The sequence below is a fragment of the Genypterus blacodes genome, unplaced genomic scaffold, assembly GCF_046128005.1.
Source record: "Genypterus blacodes isolate CSIRO-AG114 ecotype Tasmania unplaced genomic scaffold, CSIRO-AGI_Gbla_v1 ptg000058l_1, whole genome shotgun sequence".
NCBI classification, from domain to species: Eukaryota; Metazoa; Chordata; class Actinopteri; order Ophidiiformes; family Ophidiidae; genus Genypterus; species Genypterus blacodes.
This window is the reverse complement of record NW_027466870.1, coordinates 2040779-2055486: the sequence shown is the minus strand read 5'-3', so window position 1 is coordinate 2055486 and position 14708 is coordinate 2040779. Positions and strand designations below refer to the sequence as shown.

Genomic DNA, 14708 nt, shown 5'->3' with positions numbered 1-14708 from the left:
AGGGATTATGACAAAAGAGAAACCTTTAGGGAGACATCTTTAAAAATGCTCTTTAAAAAAAATAGAATTACATCTCTCAAGACAAAAAGGACACTAAACAGAGGAGAAAAACAGTACAGTTAAGGATAAAAATTAAGAAACAAAGATCACAACAAAACCAACACAAGATTTAGAATTATAATCCACCTTTCATATTTTTCACTGTATTTGTATTTTTAGACCCTATTCATCTATGACTTAAACTCAAAGATCAAATATTAGACATGGATAAAAATCTTTGATACTCCTGTGATCAAAAATTCACAAGAACATGTACTGTACACAGTGATTAGGGTTTTAAGGTCTTCTAAGTAGGTGCAAGGTGTCAGGCTAACTGAAGACACTGTAGGACTGAGAGCCCAGCTATCTCCCCAAGTGACTCGAAACGGAAAAGCTATCAAATCTGCAGGATAATTTAGAGTATCTTTTGAAATCCGTGTCAATTTATTACAGTATTGTGACACGAGTGTCGTCTGGTTCTGTCATTTTAAAGGCTGAAATCTGTGAAAGGTGGCAGTGTATTTGTTATGTGAATAGCCTTGTCTGTTATGCTGCAAGGTTAACCGTGCATCTCTACTGGAGTGCTTATGAAGTAATAAACTGTGAAACGGGGCAAGGACCCATCATACTGAGAACACTGGGAAAGACATTATTGCACAATCCCTCCATGCTGCCTTTTTAAGCACCCAGAAATTGCTGTACTTAGACTATGTAAGATATATATTTTTAACAGCACTGTTCCAGCAGTGCAAAGCAAACCTAGCTGATTAAATAGAAGTGCTTTAACATGATTGTCTTATTGTGCTTAAGGTAGAAATAATACTAATGTTTCCTTGGATCAAACTTTTCTTTCTAAAGCAACTTAGAATGATGGTATAGGCAGTGGTATGTGTATATGTGAGAATTGATGAAAAACATTTCATCTGGTCTCGCCAATGTCTGGCTCCAGAGACATGTCTTCAGATAGATCTGTATCTTTAGTATGTAGGACATAGTGGATCTAAAGGAAGGAACTCCCTAAAGCTGTTTGTAGACAGAGACCAGACCATGTGATGTCCCGAGTATAAGATCAAAGCAGAGAGGAGCCTGTGATCTCAGGCAGCACTTATTTTTGTCCACTTTAAAGACCAGAATCATACATTTTAGTTTTTATCGTTACCTGTCAAATTTCACTTCTGATTTCATTACTGGTAATTTAAAGAATCTCTCTTCGTGTGAAACCAGAAATATAAACTCAGGGGGGTAGCCGCTGGCTCTCTAGACCCTTTGCTGCGCCTTGCAGTGTTTGAAGGGGGTGAGGTAGTAAAGGAGTGGGCCTAGGAATTGGATGATCTCATTCTCCAAATCAGACTGTCTGCCCATGACTGCTTGTGACAGCACAGTCTTTCTGACCCCAGAGCAGTGAGAGTGGCAGGCAGAGAGTAAATCCCCTCTAAATGTCTAAGAAGCTTAGACGCCCACCTGTCCAATTTCCATCCATTGCCTTTCAACCATGTGATTCACTGTGATTTCACTCTCACTTTTCAACATCAAACTCTCAAATCGACACATTTTTGTCAGTACTCCCAAAGTCTTTTTGGACCAGCTGGTTCCAACAGTTTGAGTGATGGCACTCTGATGAGGGGGCTGAGGCGAGGCAGTTGGAGACGCTCCTCCACATGAGGTCAGCCTCTCAGCAACTTGTTCGTACAGCTTATCTCAAATCAGATGTTGTATCTACCGCGGTTGACCATTTTACAAAAAGTTCACAGACGTTCCGTTTTGAGTGTGAACCTATAAAGTTGTGTGTCAAAAAAGTGAAGTTTGGATGTCCCAAAGACTCGTAAGTGCTAATTTTCTACTGCACTTTGAACAATCTTTCCATTGCAGGGGCCCAAGGTATGAGGCAGGCAGTATATCTGTGTGAGACCTGAGTACAATCAATGTGTCACCATTATTTTCCCTCGATTCTCCCTCACTTGCATTGACACACGGCTGCTCTTATCTTACATAATTATATAGGTATACATACATAAAATACTTTCACAATACTTCTGTGAGTCTTCACTCTCATTCCGTAAGTGGCATTTGCAAAGGGAAAAGGTATTAGGGCTGAGGTTGTTGATTGCATAAAAAAATAAAAATAAATAAAGAGCCTACACATATCAGTGTCTAAGGGTATGCTGGTGAAATACCTATAGAGATCAGCATAAGTGCTATGCTTTGTGCTGTGTATGCAGGTTGTTTTTAGGTACACACTGGCAGACACTTTGGGTGTTTGCGTGTGAGCTACACAGTTTAGAAACGCTGCCTGTTTATGAGTTTGATCATGGTCCCTTTAAACAGTTCGCTCATAAGATACAAAACTGTCAAATTTGGGCCCTACCAAAGTATTAAAAGAAACAGGTATCATTACTGCACGCCTCCACAGAATGGGCTGGGCTTTAAATATCTACATTCTGCATGAAGCCTACGGCTGTTGGTTAAGGGCAAGAGGGCTACATTCAACAATAGCTTGCAGAAACAGTGAGAACCGTGTCAAATTTCTTCTCAAAAGGAATTTCATGAGAGTTGTAACGTAATCTCATAGAAAAATATTTTTCAGATACAAATTACTGTATATAGGCTACTATTTAATAATTACCGCAAACTCCCTATAAAAATAATTAGGTAATATGCAACGAGTAGCCTGCAGCACCTTTTGCAGCGCTGTGATGGAGGGACTGGCTTGTAGGGCAGTGAAGAAAGCTACTCTGCAGGGTGGGAGCTCAGAGGTGAGAGGAGTAAGGTCTAAAGTGTAGCGTGCAGGATTGTCATTGAGTTGCGGGTTGGTTTTTCCTCTGCCGATTGCCACATTTTTCTCCCCCCTCTCTACACCTGAATGTTTCGATTCAACTACTGTATCTGACTGGACATTGTTAACCTTCTGTGGAGTCTGGGAAGGTGACATCACTACCAAACACTTCCCTGTACAGGGGAGGGAAGGTGTATGCCGTCTCAGGGTGAACCAGGCGGAAAAACTCCAGTTTGTCGATGTGAAGGTTGCAAATAAACTTCATTACAGGAAGCTTGGACACCATCTGGGAAGAAAATACAGAGAAAAACATTTTAGAAGAGAGAACTATCCATAGCAATTCCTTTAGTTTGGCTTGAAAGACCAAAAGTCCCCGATAAGTTAACTAATACATGAAATAAAATATGTCAACATGTTATTTTGATGTATTGAAATGCTTCAGCAGGGTCTGTACCTTTGCCAGTTTCTCCTCTGATGCACCTTCTCTTTGTAAGCAGCGCTGCAGAGCCACATAGACCTTCTCCTGCAGCTTTTGTACCTTCTGGACATCTGTGAGCCATGGGCGGTCTGAAGGAGGGTGACATCAATTGTTTGATTAATATCCTGAAGTTGACAAGTTGGAGCTGAAGTGGCTAATATTTACAATGTCTTATGTAGATGCTTGGAAAGAATATCAAACATTTAAAGACACTTGTGTGTTTGTACATTTTATGCCATTGACTGTTTTTATACAGTTGCAATAATTGTGCAGAGTATCTGTGTGTATTGTACAAGGAGACAAATCAGTGTTCTTAGTGAAAAAGGATCTGACCTGGAGAGAGCAGCACAGCAGCACTGAAGAGAGCCATCTCTTCCTCAGACAGCTGAATACGACTCAAGCTTTTAGCAAAATCGAACACTGCATTCACGAGATCATCACAACCTGGAGGAAGAAGAGAGACGAATCATGAAAGCTGCCGATTATGCTGACATTGAAGAGTTTGCTTAAAATCACCTGTTCATAGTTCACGTGGTGTATAGTTTGAGGGAGGCATTATGAAATGTGTGAAATGTCTCAAATAGCTGCTAAATATCGAGCAGCAGGGGTCGTCCCTGTAATAACCATCTACACTACTGATAGCACAAAGCTTTAGCAGCGTGTGCTACGCCTTCAAATGGCCTCATTTATTGTCATTTGTTCAGCATTTCCTTGTGCATTAGAGGTAATAATTAACCATGAAATTCATCGTAATGATCATATTTCAGTACTATTAAGGGGGCAGGTGATGAATTATATAAAACAGCAGGACTGCAGTATAAAAAAAGGGACTTTGGTTTGTATGCTAAACTATAATCTGTCTGCTTTTGTTCTGATTTCTCTTATTGCAATCTAGAGGCCTATGTGTGTTTTTTATGTTTTCTTGTAGACTCACCTAGAGCTTTGAAGAGCTGAGGACCGGCAAACTTTCCATCAAAAAGCAATGTATTGTTGATGGGGTTGTAAGCCCGACACATACGGATGAGAAGAACATCCATGCAGCCTGTGGATGGACACAAAACAACAGAAACAAAGGGCTTAGGAGCAGTAGATAGATACATACAATGATAGGTCTACACTCCACCTAATGAAGATTAGGATTGACAGCTCTATGTGTTGGTGTGGTAACTCATCTCGAAAAAATGTATGACACCCATTAGTCATAAGTTAATGCCGTGATTAAAAATAGAACTGCAAACTCAAGAGCAGTGACAAAGCCTACAAAGTATGAAGACAAACATGGGTAACAATGGGACCGGAGTAGACTCAACCAAGTGCGAGGCAGACGGTGTACTTCAATCTATACAAATGCATGGCGCTATGCAAACATCAGACACGCTACTACAGACGCTCACGTATTCCCCGCTGTAGTAACCGCCCCCACCCCATTAAGAAAAGTCTTTGGAGCTCTACAGGATTCACGCAAATGAAACTATTTGACTTTCAAAATGAAGTGTGCTGATAGGCCACGAGGTTGCAGGTATGTAAACGTCTCTGCAGAACTCCTTCAAGCGTCGGCTTTCTTCAGACAGTTTCACACAGCAATGAACACAGCATCATTGTGAATCTATTTTATACACGGTTTCCATATGACTGTGACTGACCTGCTTTGAGGAGGATGATCTGATCGTTCTGACAGAGGTCCATGAAGCCGGTGATGCGCTTTGCAAACTCCACCACATACTGGATTGCGTTGGTGATGTGTAAAGCACACTGCTGCCACATTATCTCTGATGACTGCGGGAGAACACAACGGACGGAGAAAGGCTTCCGTGAGCTTCATTCAGCATCACAATCTACACGCCATATTGAACTGTGTACATACGAGGCACAGATTGTCTGATTGTGTGGTTTGAAATTGAAAGAGAACAGCAGGGCACAATGACTCAAAGCTATTATATAACTATATGTTTTATGTACTCATGTGTGATTCATACAATTATTTATTCATATATTCATGTCCAGAATGGCTCACGATATATTGATCTTTACATAAAGTTTTAAAGTCTCCCTACCTTGATCTGGTGTGAGCGTGTTTCCTCAGGGTTGTGCATGGTCCACATCATCCTCTTCATCTCCTCTGTGTACTGGCTCGTCTCAATATGGGACTTCACCACACTCTGGGTTATACGCTCTGGAGGAAAACATGGCAGGTATATTGTATTTATTAGAATGAATCAGAAGCTCTTATTGTTTCTGAATGATACAACATTAATGTGAAGGTTCATTTTTAGGTTTAAACTAACCGATCTCAAGGAGGGAGCAGGTCTCAGGCAACGGGTTGAAGATGGCGTGTGAGAAGAGCCCAGAGTCGTGCAGCAGCTGGTACTCGTGTTTGATGTTGTGGTTGCCTTCTATGAAGTCCAAGTTGGTCTGTTCTGGAGAACTCTGAGAGGACGAGCTGCTGCCCGCACTGCCGCCCAGCATGTCCAGGTTACAGTAGTCTGCACCTCCGTCCTCCGGGGTCAGCGGCAGGTCAAAAAGCAGGCCTTCTGGCAATGTGGTGAGCTCATCCAGATCGCTGTGTGCGGTGCCAGAGCCTCTGCTGTAGGTGCGGCCGTGGACAGACATGTCCCTGTTCTCTTCGCCGGCTGCGTCCCCCGCACATTCCCGAGACTGCTGGTGTTTCTGCACCTCTGCGTACAGGCTGTCCCGCTGCTTTTTGGACATACGACCAAACTTCACCGCTGCAACCAGAAAGTGTAGCGTTATAATTTCACATTTTAACTCCAGCAGTAGAGATAAGCGCAAAAACGAGAGGTAATCACACAGAGTTAATTAGCAGGTAATGAACTCACCGTCGCGGCTCATGCCCAGAGCTAGACACTTCTGCAGCCTGCAGTGTTGACAGCGGTTGCGGTTGGTCCGGTCAATTAGACAGTTCCTCTGTCGTGAGCAGGAGTACATTGCGTTGTTCTGTTGGCTACGTCGAAAGAATCCCTACAGACAAAGACGTGGTTAGTCAATGCTCCTGAGCTCATGTAAACCATCACCAGAATGTGTTTGCAGACTCTGTATGAACGTGCTGATAACAACTCGACACGCTTGGAAACCAGTTTGTACAAGATGATGAATAACAGATAAAGCTAGATATTATTGGTTCACCTTGCAGCCTTCACAGGTGATGACGCCATAGTGGATCCCTGAGGATTTGTCCCCGCAGATCTTACAGGGAATGACTTCTATTTGAGCTGGAGAGGAGAGAAGGAGCAGAAAAGTTGTTAATATTCTGTTATTAAGGAATTATATGAAATCATTACAACCAATCACTTCACTCTGACATTATCACAGTCACTTTGACAGAACATGACATGATTTTGCGATAGGGAAGTAATGTGAAGAGATTGCATCCACGAATATAATTATGTCAAAAGGAGACGTTTCTTTGCTCACTGTCCAGTAATATTGGGATGAAGAAACATTATTTTGGCAATTACAGGAACATTAAATATTGAGTTTTTAGGCACATCCTGCTGACTGAACCAACAGAACACCTCAGCCTTATCAACTGAAATACACAGCTGATAATGAATCAATGTTTGTTCAAGAAAGCCCTGATTTTTCTAATCAAACACCTTGACTGTGATGTAGTGTAGAGTACACTCCCTTTCCATTTTCTATTTTTCCTTTTTATTTTTTTTCTCATCCAGGTTGTTAAAAGATATGAGATGTAGCTAAATGTAAGATAGACTGAGTATTTTCAAACAAACGTAAAAAACAAAAGAGGACTATGTATCCTGTAACAGATAAAGAAAATCGTGTGTACATTATAAAACCTTGTCTTCGGGTGTTATAGCCTGAGCCGACTTATCCTGGAACAGTTTGTTCTTTTCATTATGTTGTTTATCTAAGTGGCAGGGCCTCCTCGGGCCCAGAATAGCAGGTCAATTGCATTAGCTGAGGCCCGGGGTTATAAAGTTTCACCATCTCTCTTGTCGCTCCTCCTCCAGGGTGCACAAAATATTAGCAGGTTAACAAAGGCTCACTGCTTCAGTTAGACTGTTAGGCCTCCTGTGGTAATGGGCAATAACCTCTCCAACTGATGGTTATTGTGTTGACTATCTACCAGGATTTGATTTGGCTCGGGCTGCAGAGTATGCCAAACAAATCTTTAAGCACTTAGCTGGGTCACACCTAGAGTTAGGTAACCGGGGCAATTACAGACATGGTATTAACTGGCCTTCATTGTTCTTACTGTTTTGTAAAGGCTCTTTTAAAAACTACTCATAAGCAAGCGGGGCCTGTGTGGGCAGATATGCGTCACACACACACACCGAGGCAGGACAAAAGAAGGTTAGTGACTGACATGACTCTGAAAATCACAAGTTAGGGGGGGAAAGGAAGGACGCTCTCCCTCGTTTCCCTTCTTAGACTTTGGAAGGAGTTCAGTCTTTCTATACATTGCAGGTGGCATATTTGTGTGTCTCTGTTGGATTGGATTCCTACTAGCTAACTAAAATGCACTAAGGGATATAAATAAATAAAGGGCAGTGGAAAAAAATCCTTTCTCTGTTCCTCCCTTCACTGCTCCCCCCTCCACATCCTCCCCCCCGCCCTGCAGCCCTGTTATATAACTGCCGTCTGGCTACATTCCATGAACACGCTCATTCAAAGGTGGTTGTCTTGGTAACCCTGTGACGATCCTTCCTCGCCCTCTTCTGCTCTTATTGGCTGCCGGGAAAAGCGGCTTTGTCCCCACAACTCGCTGCCTCACCTGCCAGTCAGCTGAGTGGCACAGCCAGGCAGAGGGCAGGAGTTGCTCCACTGACACAGTTTCCCATTCAGCAAAAGGGAGAGGGGCTTGGCCGGGCAGTCTTACAAGGCACCTAATCTCATTTCTTGTGGTTTTTTAAAAAGGTGGAACCAACTCTGGCTCAGTCTTTAGATGAAGTGAGGGTGGAGCACCGTCTTGGCTCTGAGATCAAAACAAAGTCTGGTTTGATCAGTGACAGAATGTCAACCCTGTTCTGATTTGCAGGTACAAACTGTGCCACTGTGTAATTTTACAACTTGTGTAACATCTGGGAATATTTCCAAAACCATCTCGTACTGTAAGTTGCAGAAGAGGGAGCGGGGGGCAGCTAATAGTGTCTCTCAACTTGTTGCCGCATGTCAAATATTTGAGTGAAATTTCAGCTGCGTTTGAGTGAGAGGATGAATCTATTTTTACTCTCGTGCAGTTGGTTGGACACAACTCCTCTCTACATCCAGCTGAGCAAAGAAAACGTTACATAAACCCTCACAAAGCGTTTCATCGCTGAACAACTGCGTGACATTTCAATGGGGTGATGAATCGGTTTGAAATGATTGGATTAGCGTGTACACTCTTTTTTGCGTGTGTGTGGAGCACTTATACCGCTGCCCTCAGGTGGGTGATGTGTCAAGCTGCTAGATATTCACTTTGAATATGTCGTGTGCCGTTGACTTAAGGGTGATTTGGTCAGTGGGTCAGAGATGTTTGTTCAGTTGGGTGTAGAGTCGAGCCAGTTACCGCACAGAATTGAACAAAGGTCCCGTTTCCTCATCAAAATCTGTTAAGAGCATTAGCACGACTCTAACACAAGCAACACACACTTCGCATGTACAGTGGACTCACCATTTCTATTGAAACTTAAGAATTTATTACAGAGTGTGACAGCCATGCCAATCCACTTCCACTGCCACCGTGAAAAGTATTACTTAACCATAAAATCCCTCGTAGCAAAGCCTTAAATTGCCTCTGTGGTAAGTCGCCTGTGTGTTACTCAATCAGTGTGTCAGTCAGTCGGCCTGTGTTCGTCAGCGTTACTTCATCAGAGCTGTAAACCATCCGATCGGTAGACTTTGAGCTCTCACTGCGCCTAATCAAACACAGTCCAAGGTCCTACAGTATTTACCTAACGCTTTACATTTACCTGCCATACTGTAGAGTGAACCTACATTCGAATGTGCGAAAGTGGGGAGATGGATATACGGCACTCAGTACGTTATGCAACAATCTGTTACATAACATACAGGCTTTTGCACGCTCAGAGTCGGCCCACAGAATTCCTCTCTCTGTTTCCTATTATGCAGAGCTTTAACTACATAAAACTAATTTAGCGCTCTCCATGAATTATTTAAATATGCGCTACAGTGTTAAGTATTCAGCAGACGGAACAGTAGTTGATTGAGTGGTATTTATGCATAATGTCAAGCTTTAGTTTCATGCATTAGGCCTTATCTTGCATTTGAACTACAGCCGTGGTGTAGTGCCGGATTATGCAGTGAACATTAACATTGGATACGAGAGGCATATTACTAAATCTGCCCAAAACATATTATATAATAAAACCTGGGGCTCAAAGTTTGATGGTGCTTTATCTGCAACTCCAACCAATGTCGAGGCAGTATTATTATATATACACACAATGTCCCAACAGACACATTAAATGTTCACATTACTAAATAATGAGCACAGAAAATATCAACACTTATCATTTTTCATTCAATAATTTCTGATCAGCCTGAATAAGTGTGAGCTACAGTAAGAACAGCATATACTACATTTCCATCTGCACACTGACACAAATACATTTATCTTGTTGTTTTGCCTTCTACACAATTCTCTTCTGTGCCAGCTGTGTAACCTTGACTCATAATCACACACTGATGTGATTTTAGAATGGCAAGTTGCCATCAACGAAATTGAGTTTCCTTTAGGTGATGAATGTATTTTTCTCCCTGCGTGTTGCACTTGGATGTCTAATTAGTAGTTTAAAGCTTCTGAATCTATAACCTTCAGCATGCCCACATTATGAAATATTACATTATAAGAAAAATTCAGTAGCTTATTTAATGCAAAACAATGTGCAGACATAACATTTATTCTGCACGTTTTCCTTTAGAACATTAACAAGATGAACAACAACACTACTCCTGGCAGGAAACCAGTGAAATTCACCCGCCTCTGTAATTCATCACCATGAATCAAATAAGCAAAGTGTATTGACTTCGACCTGCTGTGTATGTTGTTCCCTTCCAAACCCCAAAGGGCCTCTGCACCAGGAGCACAACCAGACTGTGGAATTCAGTTAACAACGTTCCATTTTGCGCGCTGTCCTGAACCACAGCGACAAATTTGGACTACACAACAGCGATCACAGTAACCTCAAATTAAACACAATCTCTTGGTGTCTGCACGGTGGTTTCTTATCCTTGCATTTAAGGAAAACAGATATGGTTCATAAATCTGACTGTGCCTTTTGATTCAGGGGCTGGAATCTTAGCGTTGAGTTGTCAGAGAGAAAGGGCACCTTGACACATACTGTATCTCAATGTGAACTACACCAAGGCTAAACGCTGAACAGATAGTGGCTTTGAGCCTGCGCTCAGCACAGCAGTGTCCTTGGAGGGCAGAGTGTGTCCTTTCCACTCAACGGCACCTTCGTTCCAGGAACAACTGAGGCTCTCTCATACTCTCTCATTCTCATAGAGCATGCGGCTGACACCTGTGAAGGTTAAAGGTGCTCTATGTGATTGCCTCTGCCACACACACTGCTCGCTGTCACAGCTCCTTGTTGTAAACACAGATGCATTGGTTGATGGAAAGACAGTGAGCTGCTGTCCTTCCATCAAACTGTGCTACAGGGGATGGAACAGTGACATTTCTGATGGTTCAACACTGTCAAGTTGTCACAGTCAAGTTTGCATTTCAACGCGGTGTTGTAATATTTGCCGTAGGCACTGTCCTCCCTGACTACAACATGCTTAGCTGTTCTGCTTCTGTGGTAATCTGCCTGAAGGGCAAAAGGTAAACTGTGACCTCCTGTGTGGGAAAATTTGATATAATTAATACATAACCTTCATTGCCAGAATGATTTATTGGGGTTGACAGCTCGTTTCATTAAATTCACTAACATAATTCATCTATGATTGTTGCATCATACCTAACCGACCTGTTTGTGTCCTAGATTAGATAATAGCCTCCTTCAAACAACAGCAAACCAACAACTGGTAACTCTGCTCCTGTTAACCTTTCAGTATTTTTGTTTGCTGTTGCGGATTTTGCCGAAATGCAGAGCTTACATAACACGAGTTCCACAGAGGGGCCGAGTCTGAAGCACAACCCATCTGCCAATCACTCCCTGTCTGTAACCCCCTCTCTCTCACCTGTCCTTCTCAGCACTTTCTCTCCTTCTATCTCCACAGACCCCAAGGGGGATTAGGAAGGTCAAGACTGTGCAATGTCTCCCCTCCCTCACTGTCCTCCTACTCCATAAACTTCATTTCACTTGATGGTGTGGTCTTTTTTCATGAACTGTTGAACATTCCATACTGAAATAATCATAATAAATAATTTGAGCTCCCCCATGCCCATTAAACATTGGGGAGCTCAGAAAGGATTACTGCTGAAATGTTGTGATACTGTTACAAAATCAGATTGGCAAGTCGTACCTGGCTGGAAAATAGAGTGACATGCATTCTGGTTGATGTAAGTAACCTTAGCTGACAGAGGAATCTGAGCTTATCTAAACCCTGTTGTGCATCATGGCTTGGTGTGTGCTTGCTGGGCCCATATCCTGCTCATCTCTGTCTACAACAGCGGTGCGTCAACAAGGGTTATATGGACTTTGTGTTACATGTACTCAAAACATAAGCGCATAACATATATATTCAAGGGCTCAACTTTTACACCTTTTTTGGTCTTGTTTTTTGTATAAATGTAATAAAATTAATGAACATCCAACTGAAATCAGCTCTTCCAACTTAACACAACAATCACCAGACCCAACTGCAGGCAACACAACATCGTTTTCAACTTTATATCCCCTGACAACCAGACAACCTCATCAGTAATGACTACAGACCGATAGGACCACGTCCACCCTCCACACACGCACACACACGTCCTCCCACCCACTCCTCATTGTTATCCTTTAAGACAGATCTAGGTCAATGGAACACCTCCCCTCCCACTCCCCCTTCACAGTAGCATACTGAAATACTGACAACAGCAAACAATGAAAAAAAAAAAAAAAAAAAAAAACATTACAAAAAAAAAAAAAAAGGAATTGGAAATGAATAAAAATAGTATATTATCTGTGCGTGATACAAGCAAATGTAATATTTTAATAAAATAAAACTCAACCAATGTATTATTCATGGTATTATTCATGCTATTCATGGCTTAAGGCACAAAATAAATCCCAGTCCAGATTTTCGTGTGGTTTGACAGTTTATGCATCAGCGCTCCCTCCCTCCCTCCCTCCCTTCACTTTCTTACATAACTACAGTCGCTCACTGGTGAAATAAAGTAACTACAAGAGCAACGTACTTTTTTTTAACCACAGCTCAGCAGAGCACAAATGCATCGCCGTCGAATTATGTAACTTTAACATACTCGCGCATATGTGGAAACATGCATGCATAACTCCTCAAATTAAAAGAATCAAAGTTTTACTAGATTTACTCCCTTTCTATTCGGATCAAACATCTTGTAAAGTTATTTTATATTTAATAAAATTCCATATTCTTGTAAAATGCAAAGCCTGCTCAGTACATTTGCATTCGATAAGTAGTTTACGCGTCCAGCTCCGTATCATATGCTTGTTTATTACCACGCGATCGCTTGCGGTCGACGCACTTCGGACTCTTGTTTCCAAAGCTGCAACAGCTACAAAAGTTACGTATCATAGGCGCCAAAATGCGTCGTAACGAAAGATAATATGCACCAACTCACCTCTCATGTCGTCGCTTGAGTCTAGCAAACTATCTTCGAGTCATGAAACTCCCGAGTGGAAGCAAAGCCAGGAGAAGCGGAGAGCGAGGCGCACTTTTTTGCTCCAAACCGGAGCAGCTGAAAAGTGTCAAAACAACGAATCCTCATATGTTGTTTTTTTTCCTCACTTGCTACTTGTCCCACACTATATCTAACCGGGATGAAACAATGACGGCGTGTCTCTGACTGACGCTGTTTCGGTTCCGTTCGGTCTCCTGTGTGGCGCTGCAGCAGTGAAAGCAGGAAAAAATAACAACGCAGCAGCTGCTAGTCTCTCCCTCCCTCTCTCTCGCTCTTGCTCGCGCGCTTTCTCTCTCTCTCTCACTCTGTGGCTCGCGCTTACCTACTTTCAGCGCGTGGACTACACATGATCCTCGCGCCGCTGTACGCCCTCCCGCCTTGTGCCCCCATGAGCCCGACGCGCGCGCCACCGGCCGCCCCGCGCGCGCGCTTTAAGGAGGACTCTCGCGTGCGTGGGAAAGTGTGGCAGTGTGTCAGTTCAGCCCCGCCATGGGAACCAATTCTCACCATTCAAACCAGCAGATTTCGCCCCCGCGCCATTTTACTCCAACTCACAATGTTATGATACACTTAGGTATACTATGAAAGTATTTTTATACCGCTACAAACCCCAGCAGGCATTATAATTTCATTCGCAGAAAGGGTCCTACTCATGTTTTATATGCTTTAAACCAACTTTCTATGTTTATAGTCTGTACTTAATGGCAGTAAGTGCAAATATAAACACAGATTTAAACATTATAACCAACTCCTCCACCTCCTCCTTGTACACTGTACACTGACATAATGGAAACAAATGTCTGCCTTCCATTTTAAAAGCCATTAAGTATGTAAAGCATGTGTTTCCATTGTGTTGCTTTTAAAGACACAGCATTTTTCTATTATTAACGCTCAGTAATAAATGTGAATTATGAACACCAGGGATTAGGGTACTTCTCCAGTGCATTAAGCATAGAAGGAATGCGTAAAAGCACCCAGCCACCACATCAGCAGTCCTAGTATTTGCATTACTCATAAGGTTCTGTAGTAAAGGGTTGTGCTTTCTGCTTATTGCTATCTATCTATCTATCTATCTATCTATCTATCTATCTATCTATCTATCTATCTATCTATCTATCTATCTATCTATCTATCTACTCATGGTTGATTCTTACTTATCTATTTCTGCTGATGTACAGAATAACCTACACTACAGCACAGGACAAAGACATTAATTACAGTGAGAATGGGAATAATTTTAAGCGTGGGCATGACCAAGAGTGTGTGATGCATGTGTGATGTAATTTAGGCACAGTTATGAAATGAAGAGAAGAGAGGGATTATAGTAAGTAGGTTAGTGGAGCAACACAGAGATCCACGCCCCTCCTCTCCCTCTTTGTCATTCTCTCTCTCTCCCTCCCTCTCCCTCCACCCCTGTCATTCTGTATTACATAAAGTCTCTGGCTTTGGTTCACATCTTCCTATTGTTCGCCATGGTTACCACGTATCTCATATATCTATACCTATGAATAAGGCATGTATCTGCCTTTCTTTTTGCTCAACACAACAATACCTATTAAATGCAAAGAATAGTGTCTTCCTGAATGTGTAATTTTAAAATACTACAGCCGGAAAAGTAC

At 42.3% G+C, this 14708-nt stretch overlaps 1 protein-coding gene across 1 annotated transcript; it reads right to left on the bottom strand.

Annotated features, from left to right (window-relative positions):
- Positions 1 to 225: 225 nt before the first annotated feature.
- rorca (RAR-related orphan receptor C a) lies at positions 226 to 13400 on the bottom strand. Its single transcript, XM_076153170.1, has 10 exons — positions 13030 to 13400; positions 6435 to 6520; positions 6128 to 6269; positions 5576 to 6016; positions 5345 to 5463; positions 4934 to 5066; positions 4225 to 4332; positions 3624 to 3734; positions 3267 to 3379; positions 226 to 3098 (listed from the first exon to the last, which is right to left on the bottom strand). The coding sequence occupies exons 1-10, from the start codon at positions 13034 to 13036 to the stop codon at positions 2937 to 2939; spliced, it is 1422 nt and encodes a 473-aa protein (XP_076009285.1). The 5' UTR covers positions 13037 to 13400; the 3' UTR covers positions 226 to 2936.
- Between the last annotated feature and the right edge of the window lie 1308 nt (positions 13401 to 14708).